Below are 16,519 nucleotides of genomic sequence, written 5' to 3'. Positions count from 1 at the left end.
CTGTCGGAGGCCGAGCAATCACTGATATTTATATTATGCTTGACCACGGCTTCTCTGACCTCATCCCTTCCAGGCAGGTACCTATGTTACTCGATAGCCTTCGATCGTTATCTATCCAATTCTTTTTGCAATCAGAAAAGCCTCGAATCACAGTGCTGGTCTTGACCGGTGTCGTGAGGCCCAGCCATACCGGAATCATAATCCCACCGAAACCTCGCACAGAAAGGAATCTGTCCAATTGGGTTCGACACCAATGCCGCTGCTGAGTTTCGATTCTAGCATCATTAGGCTTTGATTGGACGGTTATGCAGAAGTGGTAGGCCTCTTTGCGATCACCCCGCAGCCACAGCGGTGCAATTTGACGTTGATGGTAGGCCTCCTGCATAGCTTACATCATGTAGCTAAGTGCAGATGGCGGGCCTCAATTGGGGTCTGGCAAGGCTCTCTGGTAAGGCAGTCATCAAGGCTCACAGCCTCCATGAGCGACAGATGGCATGTGGTAACTTAAAAGGGGTAATGTCTGATGCCTGGGGGGGGCATCGAAGGTTAAAATCCCATTCAATTGAAGCCCACAGACTCTTTGCAGATCGCTCTCAATGGTTGACAACCAGACGAACCCAAGTATGGCACAAGGTAGCACAGCGAGTGAGCATTGCGAAATCGTTTCATTTTGAACCACACTCACCAGGCTTCTAGTAGACGAGGTCAGGCCGAACTCCAACAAGCTGGGGAAGTTCTACGAACCTCTTTTCCTTCTGGAAGCGCTCAATGTGTCAGCTAGAGATGATGCTATAGCCGGCATACCAGAGGACTATGCCTCCTTTGTGTACAAGCTCGCCCATGTGTGCGACAGCAAGAAGGGCGGGGCCACCGTCACTTCATTCATGGTACTACGCGGCGACAATGGTGCTGATAGTGTGCATTACTGGTTTGCTTCCAATCAGCGCTCTCAATCTGAGTTACAAGAGACCAAAACATACGCCGAACGCCTGTTACGGAAGGTCGCCCAGCTGTCCGTATCATCCCAGAGACAGTCGCCAACCCAAAGGCGATCGCCACACGATGTTTTGCTTCAAGATGTCCTGCAGTTCAACACGCCGAGATTGGCCACGTATCTGAAGAACTTGCATCTCAGAATCCAGGAATGCCTTCAAAGATGCAATGAGTGCAAGTCCGAAGATGGTAAGTCAAATTTCATGAACCGATCAGGTCGAAGCATTTAGTATTGCGACTGAGATAAAGCTCTTGGCAGAAACCATGATTGCGGACGTCATCACGAGGGTCCATTCCGCTCTGGTTATTGATCCGACGACTCTTAGCCAGCATGACAGCGAAAGTGAGTTGGACCTTGACCAGATTGTGATGTGTGTGGGCTGATCATGCTCTGAAGGAATCGCATCGCTGTCTGAGTCAATCATTACAGAACTCAACAAGATCCACGGGACTCCAGCAGCCGTCTTGATCGCAGAAAGAGCTCGCGAAGGCAGAATGCCTGGCTACCGCAGTCAAGAGTGCTGGTCTGATTTACAACATACCATGAGTCGCATTCGAGCCTATTCGCAATCCGTCGTGTACTTCCTTGATGCCTGGAAGACCTGGCCTCTCCTATTTGAGGACTTTGAGGTGTCGTTCATTCCCTCCAGCAGGCCAGCGCCGGCTTTTAGCAGAGCTAAAAGCGAGACGGCCAACGGAATCGTGGGCCGCATGACCAGTAACCCCAGAGAGATCGAGGTATTCCGAAACTATGTGAGAACTCTGCAGGGCTTCGATCTCGACGAGCGCATCCGAGGTAACAGCAAGAAGAAGCCCATCGTCCATTCCGAGGTTCTCCTCCTGGACTGGTTGAACAAGACTGAAGGCGGCGTGGACCCTCAACGGTTCTTCAACGAGTGGATGTACATTGGTGCCAGCAAGCCCACGTGCCGGCTTTGCCACTACTACTTTGAGAGTTACGACACCGTCGTCGAACATCGACCTTCCCACAAGAACATTTACAACAACTGGCGCGTACCTGACCCCCTCCCTTCGCAAGGGAAAGCTGGCGTAGAGGCCAGAGATGAAATGATGGACCGGGTACTGGCCAGAATCCGCCGGGATGCTTTCGCATTGGTGAAGCAGCGCGTGCCGTCGTCCGTCAAGAAGTAAGTCGGTCCTCCTTCATGATCTCAAGATGTCCTTCTCTCCCTCTCTCCTCTAACCCAATATGTTATGGAAGCAAGTGCTGACCAAGCGACAAGGGATGACTCTAACTCTTTCTCAGCTCACAAAACATTCAAAGACGACGGAACCGTCGGGGACGTGGGAAGAGCAGACGTGGAAGAGATCACTTCAAGTTTCAGCCGGTCTATTAGTTTGAGTCGATAGGAAGCGCTCCTTTAAGCGCTGGGCCTGAAAGCGGCCATACATTCGAGTGCCTGGGGGCAACTGGGTCTCCACTTTGGATGCGATAAAGATTTCTTCTAATTCTTGTCATATCTCCATACCTCGGGAAAATCTACCAAATTGATTCGCGGCCTCTTATGATATCAAAGTCAATATGTGAGTTTGAACACCCATGCCCACTTATCCGCCTCCAACATCTCCGTGGTGATGTTCAGTCGTATCCCATTCTCTCCCACGCTTTCCACCCCGATAGGCTGTCCTGCCATTTGACCGCCTACGATGGTCACCTGGTCACCTTCAACCCATGGTACTGGCGTGTTGCGAATTATCACAAAACCATCGGTCGTTTGGTTCAGAACATTGATGTAGAAAGCGTCCATGGTCATGGTGAACCGCACGTCCGTGTTCGTCGCCGCGTCGACGTACTGCGGCGTGACACCCCAATAGGTCGTATTAAAAATAGCCTCGCCATGGTCCTTGATCCATGCCCCTGCGTCCCACAGATTCCTCTGCTCAACCTCAACGACCTCGCCCGTCTCGGTGGGCCCGACATCCAGCAAAACGTTGCCATTCTTACTAACAATATCCAGCAGCGTCGTCACGATCGTGCTCGCGTTCATGTAGGCCCCGTCGGGCGTCGCCCGGTTGTAGCCGTACGAGAAGGGGTCCATGCCGGCGCTGCTCTCCCACTTGCGCCGCTGCGCCGTCGAGTAGGACGCGTACTCGGGCGTGTCGAAGTCCCCCGGGAGGCCGCACCGCGCGTTCATCGACACCTGCCGTCCCGCCGCGGCCGCGTGGTTGTACCAGCGCGCGGCGAATTCGGCGGTCGCGTTGGGGCCGCCGATGTCGCACCACATGATCTCGACCTCGTAGCGGGGGTCGGTGCCGAGGATGTCCATCTCGGGCACGATGAGGTCCGCGACGAAGTCCCCGTCCCCGAGGGGCACGTAGCCCGTGTAGGACAGGCTGTCGTTGGTGAAGGGGTTCGTCGCGTTCCCGCCGGGCCAGCTGCCGAACCCGAGGGGCTCGTAGTCCGGGTGGAACCACTCGGGCAGGCTGAAGTAGACGGCGCGGTGCAGGTGGGGCTGGCGTTCGCGGGCGGCCTCGAAGAGCTCCTCCAGAAGGTCGCGGTGCGGGGTCAGGGCGACCGACGTGCGCGTCGAGATGGTTTCGGGCACGTCGAAGATGGCGTAGCCGTCGTGGTGCTTGGACGTCTGGACAAAGTACTGCGCGCCGCTGTCGGCGAACAGGTCGACCCAGTCACGCGGGGCGTACTTTTCGGCGGTGAAGTTGGCGATGAAGTCGTCGTAGACCACGTCGGGCCCGTAGGTGTCGAGGTGGTGCTGCCGGAAGTTGGCTTTGGTCGGGTCGCTCAGGTACCACCAGTACCACTCGGCATACGACTCCTGAGGACCGACGTCGCCCCAGCCGGGGACGGCGTACACGCCCCAGTGAATGAAGATGCCGAACTTGGCGTTGTTGAACCACTCGGGGGCTTCATGGCCGTACACGGAATCGTACGTCGGCTCGTAGGCTGCGATGCCGAAGGTGGCGTCGATCTCATGGGTGGCGATTTGACTGCCTTGTTCGGTTTGCAGTACAATAGTCGCGAGGCCCTTTGATCCCTCCAAGACACCGTCTTTGTTGACCACCCCGACCTCCGCAATGACCTGATCGCCGGGCCGCAACCGCTTGATGACGGCTGGACGCACTGTCGTCAGACCTGGAGAGTCTACCGAGACGGTAACCGTCTGGTTGGACAGGAGCCAGGTCAGACCGGCATTGTTGACGACGACTTCGACTATCTGGGTCTTGTTCGTACCCTCGAGCCACTTCTGGGTCGTACGCGCATACTGCACTTCAAGCTGCGGCAGCCCATCTTTCCCAGTGGATTCCGCCGCGGCCGGCAAGAGGGAGATGGCAAAGATATGCAGCTTCGTTTCGATTTCACCCCCTCCGACGCCGCTGCCCTCCCCCTTGGGAACGGGCAACGTCAGCGACGTCAGCTCCTTCGCCGGGTCGAGCCAATTGGTCGTCTGGAAGATGTTGGACCGGTTGTAGTCGACCGACTGGTTGGCGAAATGGTAGGGCATGACCAGGTCGCCGCCAAAGGGGTACGGCCAGCTCCACCAGGAGGGCACCAGGACCTGGGCCGGCGTCATGCTGCCGTCGGCGTACGTCGCGTTGACGGAGCCCTCGGCGAGCCCGTCCTCGGCGGCGGCCAGCATGGCGACGCGCACGTAGCGGCTCTTGGGCACGTCGATGGTCTGGCCATGGGAGATGACGTTGTCGTTGCCGGATGGGCGGTACTGGGGGAAGGAGAAGTTGAAGCCGTCGTACAGCAGAGTCTCCCCAGGCAAGAACTCGGCCGGATAGCACCCTTCAATTACATTAGCACATTCAAGCTCGTTGCATTTGAGTTATTGGGTAGAGTCAACTTACGACCCGTGCCGTCAAAGTTGGCATCGCCTCCGACTTTGCCAAATCCGCGGTTGTTGAAAAGATGATCAATTTCAATTGGCATCGATCTTGAGACCTCGTTTGTGTTGTTCCTATGCTGGGGTTGTATGACGAGCTGAGCCGCCACGCTCGACAGAGTTGCTAAGAAGACGGCAGTCAACATCTTGGCAGATTTATATCACCAGTCAAAGGGAGAGTTCAATGATGTTATCCACCAGTCATAAGATATGCCCTAGGTACTTATACCATCTACAATCCATTTATGAGATCTAAGCACGTTCGGTTTCATTGAACCCCAGGTTACCCCTCTCAGTTCTTCGGGAGCAACTACAGACTACGGTTATTGCGGGACTCTCGTCCCGGCTTTGTGGACCGATTCGGTAGATAAGACCCCGGACGAGTCTCCACGCGGGGTCGAGATTGATCGACGATCATGGATCGTTGCTGACGAAATAGCGTTGACAGGGGCCCGCCTGTTGATAAGATCCCCACCACGGATGAGAATGTTGACGTACGTTCCCTGATTACATCTCATACTCAAAGCATGAAGGGAATACGACCAATCTACTCTAAAATGAGACGTACAGAGCATTCCAATTGATACCCGACCATGCTATAACCCTCTAGCTCAGACGGGACTGTCGCAAGTGAAGCTTGTAGCGACTCCGCTAGCAAATGCCCCCATCAGCTGAATGATCGCAGCGTAGCAGCCCAAACCACAGATGACCAGACCCCCGAGGAAGTAAACCAAGTGAGCCAGGTTCACGACGGGTCTCTTCATGAACCCACGCACAAGGCGGCGGAACCCGGAGTCTACGTAATTGACCGCGCCTATGGCCGGATCGAACCGCTCCGACTCTTCGAGCATCGCGTCCCTGCGGACGCGGAAGCCCAACGCCGCCAACGCCGGCAGGATGTAGGTGAAGCCCACGCCGAAGACGGCGCCGATGAGCCCGGACACCAGGGGGAACTGCGGGATCGCCCCCGCGAGCACGAAGCCGAGGACCCAGTACGCCGGCGAGAGAATGGCCCACCATAATCGCCCGCGTGGGGTGTGGATCGGCGGAAAATGCAGCAGGCGCTCAAATACTTCGATGTAGACAATCTTTACTCCGATGTTGCCTGCAAAGTCTTCATTAGACATAGTAAAAGTTCCAAGCAGGACAGGGGAGGGGTGAAGGAGAAGTAAACATACCAAACAGGCCAGAGGCGATGAGGCCCATCACAAGGTTCATGGCATTCAACGCAGTCTGCCATCTGTAATCCGACACGCCTTGGACGGCCGGGGCATAGGTGTACTGGCCATGGTAATGATACACAACCATGCCGAATACGATGTAAGTGACGTATATGAGGATCTGAGCGCACAGGATGCTTTTCCAAAAGTCCATGGGATGGCGCATCTCGGCCAGGAAGAACACAAAGAGCGCCGCCCCGCCATAGCAGAGTAAGGCCTGGTTCACGCCGTTGACCGTCGCCACGAAGCCCTTGCCACCCGTCGCGAATCCGTCGGGCGGCGTGCCGGCAAAGGTCACGATGGGGCCCGGTTTCCACTGGGGGCCAAAGGTGGCCATGACGGCGTTGTAGTTGGGGGCATAGTTGGCAGCCACTCCCATCCTATTCAAGTTCAGTGGTTCAGGCGTTAATGCAATGTGGATACGTACGGAGCGAATTGACCTCTCATATGGATGGAACAGCACTTACACGATAAACACAACCAAGAGGTTTAGCAAGACCGACACATTGGCCAGCCAGCTGTACTTCTGCAGACTGCGGACCTGGCCGATGACGAAGCCCGCCACCGTGAAGATGACGAGGCAGGCCACGAAGCAGATGCCCGGGTAGGAGCCGTCGGGACCGTACGCCATCTGCGAGATGCCTTGGCCGTTCAGCAGGATGAGGAAGCCCAGAACCGCGATCAGCTGGATAGCCTGGGCAATGTTGACGAAGTGCCTCATGCCGGGTCCAAAGACGCGGTAAAATATGTCGGCGAAATTGCGCATCGGGTAGCGGTCGGAGTCTAGCTGTAGAAACAGCCTCCAAAGGATGATACCAGAGCTGTAGGTCATTTTAGCTTGCATCACAGCGTGTCTAGAAGAGCGCAACAGCTCCTCTTTCGACTTACTATCCCGAGAGGATGCCGAAGACGGTATACAGCGCGAATCCCGGGCCGTATCCCAGCTGGGAGAAGGACCAGCTATTGGCATTGGTCAGTTTCCATCCCACCTGAGCCATGCATGGCCTGCGTATTGCACTCACGGTGTCTGGGACGGGCCAAGAACGTCGGTGGCGATGAGATAGAAGGCGCCTCCCCGGCCAGCCGTCCTGACAGCACGGCTCGCATTCTTCCACTCCGCCTCCATTTCCCCCGCCGACACGTGCTTGTCCTCCATCACTATTGTCGTTGTGCAGTTCGCGTCTGCTGGGTCGCTTGGAGAAACGCTCTCGCACGACTGCTTGCCACGTGAGAGGAGCCTTGGCGGCACGGTACCTCTCGTTGGCCGCTTTCTCCTCGGCGCGCGTGATGGATGCATAGTGCAGGTATTCTTCCAACGCCACGCTCTTGATATCAACGGGCGCCTCGGTGTGCGAAAAGGCAACCGTATCTTTTGGATCGGCACGCGGATCACCGCCATCTAGTGCCAGGGCAGTAGTGGGAGCAGAAAGAGCCATCTCCCTTAGTTGATATAACAAAGCCGTCTATATTGATAAGTTTGAGGTAGAACAGAGGTGAGACTTCGTTGTTTGGGGAAGACCGTCGAAGGCATGCTTTATATGGAGTTTAGAAAAGACTGTCACTACATGTCGAACAGCACAAGTAGATCGATGGTGTGACTGTCTGTCTCGGAAAATATGACCCCGGTTCGGCGGTGGGTAGGATTGCAGATGCAGTAATCGTATCTGATGCAATAGGATCGCTTAAGCACATATGGTGTAATCCCATGGACCAATGAGGGGCTCTGAAATATAGTGTTTCGAAAATTCGTGCTACTCATTGGTCTTATCTAGCAAACAATGACCCAGACATACAGATCCATAGCTTCTAGACTTCTAGACCACACGTCATCATCGTAACACAAGTCATGGTACATGTGGGATGAATGTCCGCCAGGGCGCTAACGGGGACTCGGCATGAGAGTATAATAGACCAGAAACATATAAGAGAGTCCTGCCCTTCAGCTTGTGACTCGAAAACTCCGGCTCGGGCCCGCGCTTACAGAGAAATAGGGATAGATAGAAGGACGTTGAGGAATGCGTAGAAGGGAAAAGGTGTGTAGGAGTCATGTGATCTCTTATAAAATCGACCCTGTCAGTCAGACTCAGATTCTTCCAGGACCCTCCAGGACAGGACTCAATGATGCGTGGATTATATCCCCGATTGAGTGGACAACCGTGCACATACCATATGTTCTGTATGTATTTTTGAATACATCCCACAGCAAGTTGGTACTGTAAAAAGGTAGGATTATCACAAGCTCACCTCTGTGTTTTAGTCACTCCACTTTTGTCTCTCGCAGCATAAGGCAACAGGTGGCATTTCATGGGTAGTATTTATCAAATAGGGATAACAAGCGCAAGTAAAGACAAAACAAATGACCACCCCTCCTGTACTCCCTGCGTCCGTCCAATTTCCCCTTCAACTCATCAACCCTTCCCTGTCAGTATTGCAATCTGGCAAATTTAAGCGTCCTGTGTCCCGGTGCAGAACTGCGTGGTACAGAAGCCACCCTTGGGCGCACAGATGCCGCAGCTCTTGTTGCAGCAGAACTCGCCCGAGCCGCAGGTGTTCTTGCCGCACTTTTCCCCAGCGGGGGCGGCCTCGGCCTCGCGGGGCTCGGGGCAGCTGCCCATGGTGCAGAAGTCGCCGGGCTTGACGCAGGTGCCGCACAGCGGGTTGCAGCAGACCTGGCCGGCGGGGCACTGGGCCTTGCCGCACTGCTCGAGCTGGCTGACGCAGCGGGGCTTGCCGTCCTGCATCTCGCACGTGAAGCCCGTGCGGCAGAGGACGGTGGCGCACGTCAGGACGGGCTCCGGCGTCGGCTCCGCGGGCTTGGGGATGCACTTGGGCTTGCCGTCGACCATCTCGCACCGGTACGCGCACCGGACGTTGGCGCACGTGAGGTCGCTGCCGCTGCCGCGGCCGGCGAGGCCGTTGCTGTTGGGGCTGCCCTGGATGGGGTTGGCGATGGCGCCGAGAGCGGCGGTGAGGAAGAGGAGGGTCTTCATGATGGGAGCCATTGCGGATAGATGTCAATTATATGTATTTGCGGGTTGATGGAAAAGTTTGAGACTTGGACAGGGACTTTGATAGCTGGAAGCAGTGAAGGGGGATGTTTGCTGGATGCTGCTCAAACTCTCTCTGTATCCATAACCGAGTGATGCATTAGTCTTTTATATACTTTTCTGAATTCGCTTTTTGCTACTGGATCCAGTAAATTTCGTGTCGTCCGTGTCACCGTATTTTCCAAGCTGTGCTACCCGTATCGGAGAACGCCCAGCCCATGGGCCAAGAAATATGGCTGATGAAGGCAGGATGAAGAACAGCAATGAACAAGCCAGTCTCTGCCGCACATGCTCGAGCGTGGCGTCAAGGGTTTCTCAGCTGGGGCGGGTGGAATGAGTTCAGCTTACCCCAGAAATGGTGTGAGCATGCATCGTTACTATTTATTGGCAAATCCATACCGAACCACCCCCCTGCCGATCTCCCTTTCCGCTCCGAGTCATAAATTTCGCATTACAGGTGGAGGATTGCGCCCCGCGTTCTGCCAAAATCCCTAGTCCGCGGCACCGGGTCCTCTTGGCCTTACCAGTCGTGGCGTGACCTGCACGTCACGTTGATACCAAATAAGCTCGGCTTAGACGACCAACGTATTACCGTTTTGATTTTTCGATGTCACGATGCGCCACCACTTAGGTAAAATCTTATTTTGTCGTTGCAGATGGTCTGTGGCAGCATAATAAAAACAAGTGGAGACAGTTGGCCCAGGTGCCAGGAATCAGCAAAGAACGAAAGTACCAAGATGACAAAGGTGGCTGTCAGCCACTTGACACAATGCCTAGCCTCCGTTTATTAGCCTTCTTCCGAGACGGGAACGAGAAGCACTAAGACGAGTACATTAAAAAAAGAAAAGAAAGGGGGAAATTTGTCCCACTCAGGCGCACGGTGAACAGAAACAACCCAACGTCAGTCTCACCTCAGGCTTACGGCCCAGCACACGGAATATGTAGATTCCACAGCAATTCAGGACAGCCCATTCCTCGGCGGGGCTGTTCCCATATCCGACGATCCTTCGAGCCTTGGTATCGCTAGGGAGGCTAGTCTGACCTCCTCCACCTCAGAGAACTCAATTGTTTCATGAGGCAAGAATAGACATTCATATATAAATGAAGTAGGCTGTAACTTGTTTATTTATGTAATTTGTAGCTATAACTGTTGCGGCGCTAAGTTAAATTTCCAGTCAGCGGTATTGTTTTGTATGGGCTACTCACGGCCTGTATCGTTATATATAAGTTGTTGTCCTATCGTAGAAGTTATCGCGGTACTAAAAAGAGGATTCCTATAAAATCGTAAGATTCGATTATAATATAAATATTTCTTTCTTTCTTTTTTTTTTTCGATTTATAAAAAATAAATTACCTTAAAAATAATAAATTTAAAAATAAAGTATTTATTTAAATTTTTTTTTTTTCTAATATATATTATATATAATTAATATAAATAATAAAAAATAAATAAATAATAATATAAATTAATAATAATTCTATACATTATTATTTTTTACTTTAATCCTTTATATATTATTAAATATATATATAATTATTTAAATTTTAATATTTATTTACATATATTATAATAAATATTAATATTAATAATAACGCTATATTATATATATCTATAAAAAGCGCCTTTAATAATTCCGAAAAAATTATTTTATTAATTATATATTATAACGCTTTAAAATTAATATATTTTATTAAATTTATTAATTGATTAAAATTAATATACCTTAATATTATTAAAGTTATCGATAATATAATATTTTAAAAATCGAAATAAAAAATAATTTTATATTTATATTCTTTCTTTATTATTTAATAAAGAATAAAAACGAAAAAAGAAATCGGAAAAAATAATAACCGATTATTTTATAATTTTAATAATAAATACCGTATTTTTATAAAGTTAAAAAAAAGTTATATAAATATAAAGTAAAAAGCTATATTAATCCTTAATCGCTATTTAAAAATTCGTCGGAATAAAATAACGAAATAAATAACGTTAAAATATTAATAAACGGGAAATAAAAGAATCGAAATTAATAAATAATCCTTTAATAAATATATTATTATCGATTTATTATTAATCGGTTATTATATAATTAATCAACTTATATATTTATTTAATTTACTTTATTATATAAAAAATAATAAATTTGATATAAATTTTCTTTTTAATATAAATAATAAATTAACGTTTTTTATAAAATAGAAAAATAAAATATTATATTTAATATTTTCGAAATTTTTAAAAATATTTTAATAATTATAATTCTTATAAATCGATAAAAGTTTAATAACGGTTAATAATTATAAAATTCCCTCTTTAATTCTAATTTTATTTTTAATTATTATTTATAATAATTTAATAGATTATATATAAAAAGTTATCTTTATTTCTTTTATTAATTATTTAAAAGTTTTCTATTTAATATAATTATATATATTATTTATTACGATTTATTAAAAAATATAACTTATTTACTTTATTACGCTTATTTATTATAATAATAAAGATTTTTAAAAATAATTTACATCGAATATATTAAAAATTATTTAAAGAAATAAAAAATAATTAATATAAAATTATTTATTTAATATTATAAAGTTTTAAAAAAAATACCCGCGGTTTTAAAAATATATAAAAAATATTAAGAAAAATAAACTTTTAATCGAAATAATTTTTTATAAAACGTATAAAATTGATTATTATTTTTTTTTTTAAAAGAAATATAGAATTTTAATAAAAAAAGCTTTTTTCGAAAAATAAATTAAACGGTTCGATAAATTTTATAATAAAAAAAAGGATATTTAAAGTTTAATTTAAATCCTTTTTTTTTAATAATATTTAACGAAATATTTAATTTTAGGCGTTAGTTAATAGGTTTAATAATAACGTTAATAAATAAATTAATTAAAGTAGTAATAAATTAAGCTAAAGTTATACGTAATAATATAAATTTAAAGGGGAAAAGAAGTAAAGGAAAGAAGAAAAGAAGAAAAAAAGAAAGGGAAAAAAAAAATATTATATAAAATTAATTAAATAATTTTAAATTTTATCGATTAATAATATTAATATTAATACTTTATATATAAATATAAACTTTTAAACTAATACAGTTTAACCTCTTGCCTAGGAGGAACAGTGTAAGCATAAATACGCCCGTCAGCATCCCCCTCTACATAATTTCTCTGCCTCTATCACGAGTTGCACTGTAGCCCTTGGTTGTGAAGAGTTATGCTCACTTTCGATTTAGCTGACAAAACAGCCAGCATATCCAAGATGGAGAGAGAGAATATGGTGTATGTAATCCTTGTGCGATCGGAGCTGACAATGCCATTGATACCGACTCACATTTTCAATATGAGTAATATGTCCTATTGGGTGAATTTATCCCACTGGTCTTGCACTGGCCATCTGGCTGCCACATGCAGATCGATAATGGCTGAGGGATCTGACCCTGACTGGCTGTTCTCAATGTCATGCAGGGGTTCCCCTCCTCAGTCACTCTATTCTTACGAATCGTTACGCCTCAACAAAATTAACCCCTTGGCAGCCTTCCTCAAACACAGTCATCATAAATACATATAGACCATGAGCTATCTCTGTCTCTGCTGGCGGTGAACGGGAAATCGAGCTGCCCAATTTCTCAAAAGTCCCTTTCTGAGCAACGCAGATGTCACGGGTCCCAAAACCTCAAATTCTCAGCAGATCGCTAATGAGAATACACTGCGGTCGCTTGCTCAATCTACTGGCAAACGCTCTATGAAAGATACTTTCGAGTTGACATCTCTACCTGGCTACAACCGTATGTAGAAGACGTGCTCGTCTTTGACGACGAAGGAGCCAACAGTCAAGGATGGGCGAACAAGTAAGCCAACAGAAAACGCTGGCTCAACCTCGGGATTGTCCGCTCCCTCACTCTCGTCGCATCACGTCCTCTTTGCAGACTGGTCTCCCGCGCCTTTCCAATGTAGATTGGCGTGTAAGCATAGGACTTTAGCCGGTTTCTGTGACCCGTGAAGGGCGACAACCGACAAGGGCTGCCACTATCAGCTGAATTCTCGAATCTCGCAGGCCAGTACGCCATCTACGTCTCGATCAAGAGTCCGGACGAGAACCTGTTAAGTGTGGCCCGCATACTATATTATTGGTTGGATTGGTTCATACATGTCGTGTATTGCCTGATTCACCTTACCTAATTGGACAAAATTTCAAGCGGCCGATTTGCCCCTTATCTTCTCTGCAATGGCCACGGTCGATTTCTTCCCTCTCCCGTTCGTACGCAGTGCCCAGAGCCTTAACGCGGTAATGACGACCATGAGGGCCCACCGCTCCCCAAACAAAACCGAAACCGTATCGTCGGCGAACTCAAGCGACAGAGGGTGGTTGATCCTGGATCCGGGCTTGGCCCACGCGAGCACAGCCAGGGCCCCGCCACGTGAAGTTTCCGCTGGAACTGCTGCTGCTGCAGTTGAGGGACCGGTGCTACTTCCCCCCAGATCGTATGGATGGGCGTTGCAGGATAGCAGCTTGAACCCGTCCTGGTCAACCCCTTCCTGGCCCCCCTTTTTGAACTGTCTCCATTCGAACCTCTTGCGTTCCATCTTGTCGCCCTGCCCGGCTTCGATGGTGAACAAGTAGCTGACACCGCCCTCGTCGTTGGTGGTGGTCATCATCAGCTCCGACACCATCTCCTGAGAGCCCGGCAAGGCCTCGACGGGCGGCAGCAAGATGACGCTCTTGAGGTTGAACGCGTAGACGCGCGCCGCCCACTGTGATTCATCGCAAGCTCCCGCCAGGATCGGGTCCTTGTGGCTCAGCCCGTTGTACAAGATGAGACCCGGACGGGTGCCCAGGGGTGTGCTGCCGCTGTAGCCCGTGTGCACCCCGAACACGAACAGCTGATCTTCCTTGGTGGCGCCGCACAGGTGGGCGTACTTGAGTCCGCTGAGGTTCATTTGGCTGTAGAAGTTCATGATGCGAGGGAAGGGGCGGTAGGGGGTGCAAGTGGAAGTCGGCTCAGTCGAACCTCCGTCATCCTCACCCGTCGACGAAACTTGTGCAGGAAATTCATCGGTTTGCACCCTTGCATCTACCTTTCCGCTCGGGTCGGAGCTCATGTTATTTGGCGTATCTTAGACACCAAGACTAGAAGTGATAGGCAGTTATGGTATGTAGGGTATGTAAACACCGCGGCGAACGACACGAGCCCACGAGACGTCGTCCAAGAACAGAACTGACTGGAGGACGTGCAGCTTTGTCAACAATTCTTAGGCCGATGGACTTTGTGGGTAGTGCCCCTATTTAAGGGCAGTTATCTTCTGTTGGCTCAACCGAAATCCCCTGATATTCCAACTCTAGATGGACGCCGGGTAAATGAGCCAAGATAGCAGAAGAATCTACGGCTTTACCGGGTACTCGGCCCGCCAAGTAAAAGACCGTTCACACCGCTCGTTCGCCTGGTTGAAGTTGATTGCCACCAGAACAACCAACATGCCTAGGACGATGGAAAGGAGTCGCCTCCGGGCCGATGTGCAGGCGGATATTTGGAGATACAGCTGCCTAACGATTGCAGCATCGCTTGGGTAAATGGAGAAAACTGCAACAGTGCACTCGGACCCGGACCCAAGCGGGCGGAATCCCGCCATCTCTAGAGTACAGCCAAGCGATGTGCCGAAAGATATGCGGTCTCGACTTGTCACACTTGATGTAGTCATAATTGACCCGGGCGCCGCTGCTCGGGCCGCACTACTGCATGAGATCGGCCAACTGCTGTACATGTTTTGCCGTCGATCGCAACCTTGAGTGACATTACGTTACGTTGGTAGTGTTGCTCGTTCTTAGCGAAGTCAAAACCGGGCGACGAGCACAAGTGAACAGACATACACACGGTAGCACCAAGCTTTGCTCTGCTACTTTACTCTTTGACAGGCTACTCTGTGTCTCTTCCTGGTCTACCTACTAACAGTCCATCAAAGGCCACCAATCAGCGATCTTGATACCAGCCACCTCTCACAGTGACGAAGGCCTATGAGCACCCGGGAACTTCATCGCGTGGGTCCGAGCGATTAAGAACGAGGACCCAGTAATATTAGGATCCTCCGCAATGAAGTTGTGCGGAAACCCAGGATCGAAAGGCCGGACAGCCTCGAGGCTCGCGATCTGCTCGGCGGTGAGCTCGAGGCTCAACGCCCGGATATTGTCGCGCAGGTGCTCGACCTTGCGGCCGCCGACGATCGGGAACACGTGGCCCGCCTTGGACATGACATAGGCCAGCGCGACGGCCGTCACCGACGCGGTGCCGTGCTCGGCCGCCACACGGGCCAGCGCCGCGCTCATCCGCGCCTCGTCCTCGGTTTGGTGCGGCGGCCCGCCCCGGAAGATGCGCAGGCTCTCGCCTGCCGCCTTGCGCTTCTCGAGCTCGGCTTGCGATTGGAATTTGCCGCCGGCGAGGACATCCCATCTTTCGACCCGGTCGGAGATGTTGTGTCAGCTGGTGTTAACTAAGTAGGCTTTTGATCTGAGGAGGAGGAGAGGGAGAGTGCGCTTACGGGGCAAGTGCCATGCCGAAGTGACGGGCCATCGGGATGATGTCTCGCTCAAAGTCCCGATGGAGCAGGTTCCAGCGGCCTTGGTAAATGCTGAAGGGGGTTTTGCCGTGGTCGATGGCGTAGGCGTTGGCCGTTGCCACGATCCAAGCGGGCGTGTCAGATATGCCGAGATAGTGCACCTTGCCCTGCTCGACAAGTATGTGAAGAGCGTCCATGACTTCCTTGATGGACGTGGTGTAATCCCAGTAGTGAAGGTAGTAAATATCTGTTGTGAATCCAGTTCGGTAAGCAATACTTTCTATCTATATTGGCCGTCGCATCACGATCATCCTAGCACGACCTCGGCTCACTTACCTATATAATCGGTCTGCAGCTTTTTCAGCGAGTCGCGAACGGCAACGCTGAGAGCCCGGCGAGAGTTTCCGGCATAGTTGGCGGCCGGCACACCCTTGCCCAGGGCGTGACTGCGGTTGTCCATGGAGAACTTGGTCGCCAGAACGAGCGAATCGCGGATGTTGCGGGCACTGGCCCATTCGCCGATCCAGGTTTCCGACTGCTCGTTCTGGTAGGCGTTGGCCGTGTCGATAAAGTTGCCGCCGGCCTCGTAGTAGGCGTCGAGGAGCTCGAAAGCCGCCTCTTTGCTCATCGAACCCATCGTGCCGGCCCAGGCGTCGCCCAGCGACATGCCGCCCAGCTGCAAGGGGGAAACCCGGATGCCCGCTGTGGGCGAAAGCACTCGCAGGCGACCGAGCTCGGTGGGAGGCGTGGGCTCGGTCATGGTGTTTGGAGAGTACTGAGAAAGTACCTAGTTTGAGATAGTTGGAGAAGGGAAGGACCTACGCTT

The 16,519-nt window shown here is 50.0% G+C and overlaps 6 protein-coding genes across 6 annotated transcripts; 1 reads left to right on the top strand and 5 right to left on the bottom strand.

Annotated features, from left to right (window-relative positions):
• Positions 1-35: 35 nt before the first annotated feature.
• On the top strand, positions 36-2,145 carry PG985_002538 (uncharacterized protein; the record flags this gene model as incomplete). Its single annotated transcript, XM_066822307.1, has 5 exons — positions 36-77; positions 402-448; positions 689-1,182; positions 1,253-1,336; positions 1,391-2,145. The coding sequence occupies 5 exons, from the start codon at positions 36-38 to the stop codon at positions 2,143-2,145; spliced, it is 1,422 nt and encodes a 473-aa protein (XP_066689739.1).
• Positions 2,146-2,531: 386 nt separating this feature from the next.
• On the bottom strand, positions 2,532-5,005 carry PG985_002537 (glycoside hydrolase family 29 protein; the record flags this gene model as incomplete). The annotated part of the gene is made up of 2 exons (XM_066822306.1): positions 2,532-4,762; positions 4,825-5,005. The coding sequence occupies 2 exons, from the start codon at positions 5,003-5,005 to the stop codon at positions 2,532-2,534; spliced, it is 2,412 nt and encodes an 803-aa protein (XP_066689738.1).
• Positions 5,006-5,470: 465 nt separating this feature from the next.
• Positions 5,471-7,515, bottom strand: PG985_002536 (uncharacterized protein; the record flags this gene model as incomplete). Its single annotated transcript, XM_066822305.1, has 6 exons — positions 5,471-5,964; positions 6,038-6,459; positions 6,547-6,900; positions 6,968-7,039; positions 7,102-7,272; positions 7,334-7,515. The coding sequence occupies 6 exons, from the start codon at positions 7,513-7,515 to the stop codon at positions 5,471-5,473; spliced, it is 1,695 nt and encodes a 564-aa protein (XP_066689737.1).
• Positions 7,516-8,523: 1,008 nt separating this feature from the next.
• PG985_002535 (uncharacterized protein) lies at positions 8,524-9,081 on the bottom strand (the record flags this gene model as incomplete). Its single annotated transcript, XM_066822304.1, has 1 exon — positions 8,524-9,081. The coding sequence occupies one exon, from the start codon at positions 9,079-9,081 to the stop codon at positions 8,524-8,526; it is 558 nt and encodes a 185-aa protein (XP_066689736.1).
• Positions 9,082-13,335: 4,254 nt separating this feature from the next.
• PG985_002534 (uncharacterized protein) lies at positions 13,336-14,244 on the bottom strand (the record flags this gene model as incomplete). The annotated part of the gene is made up of 1 exon (XM_066822303.1): positions 13,336-14,244. The coding sequence occupies one exon, from the start codon at positions 14,242-14,244 to the stop codon at positions 13,336-13,338; it is 909 nt and encodes a 302-aa protein (XP_066689735.1).
• An 892-nt stretch (positions 14,245-15,136) lies between these two features.
• PG985_002533 (aryl-alcohol dehydrogenase) lies at positions 15,137-16,453 on the bottom strand (the record flags this gene model as incomplete). The annotated part of the gene is made up of 3 exons (XM_066822302.1): positions 15,137-15,587; positions 15,676-15,940; positions 16,030-16,453. 3 exons carry the CDS (start codon positions 16,451-16,453, stop codon positions 15,137-15,139), a joined length of 1,140 nt encoding a protein of 379 aa, XP_066689734.1.
• Between the last annotated feature and the right edge of the window lie 66 nt (positions 16,454-16,519).

Source organism: Apiospora marii, assembly GCF_038362585.1.
Source record: "Apiospora marii strain CBS 49790 chromosome Unknown utg000002l_segment0_segment0, whole genome shotgun sequence".
Taxonomy (NCBI): domain Eukaryota; kingdom Fungi; phylum Ascomycota; class Sordariomycetes; order Amphisphaeriales; family Apiosporaceae; genus Apiospora; species Apiospora marii.
Note: the sequence above shows the minus strand (reverse complement) of the source record. Positions and strands in the feature narration are given on the sequence as shown.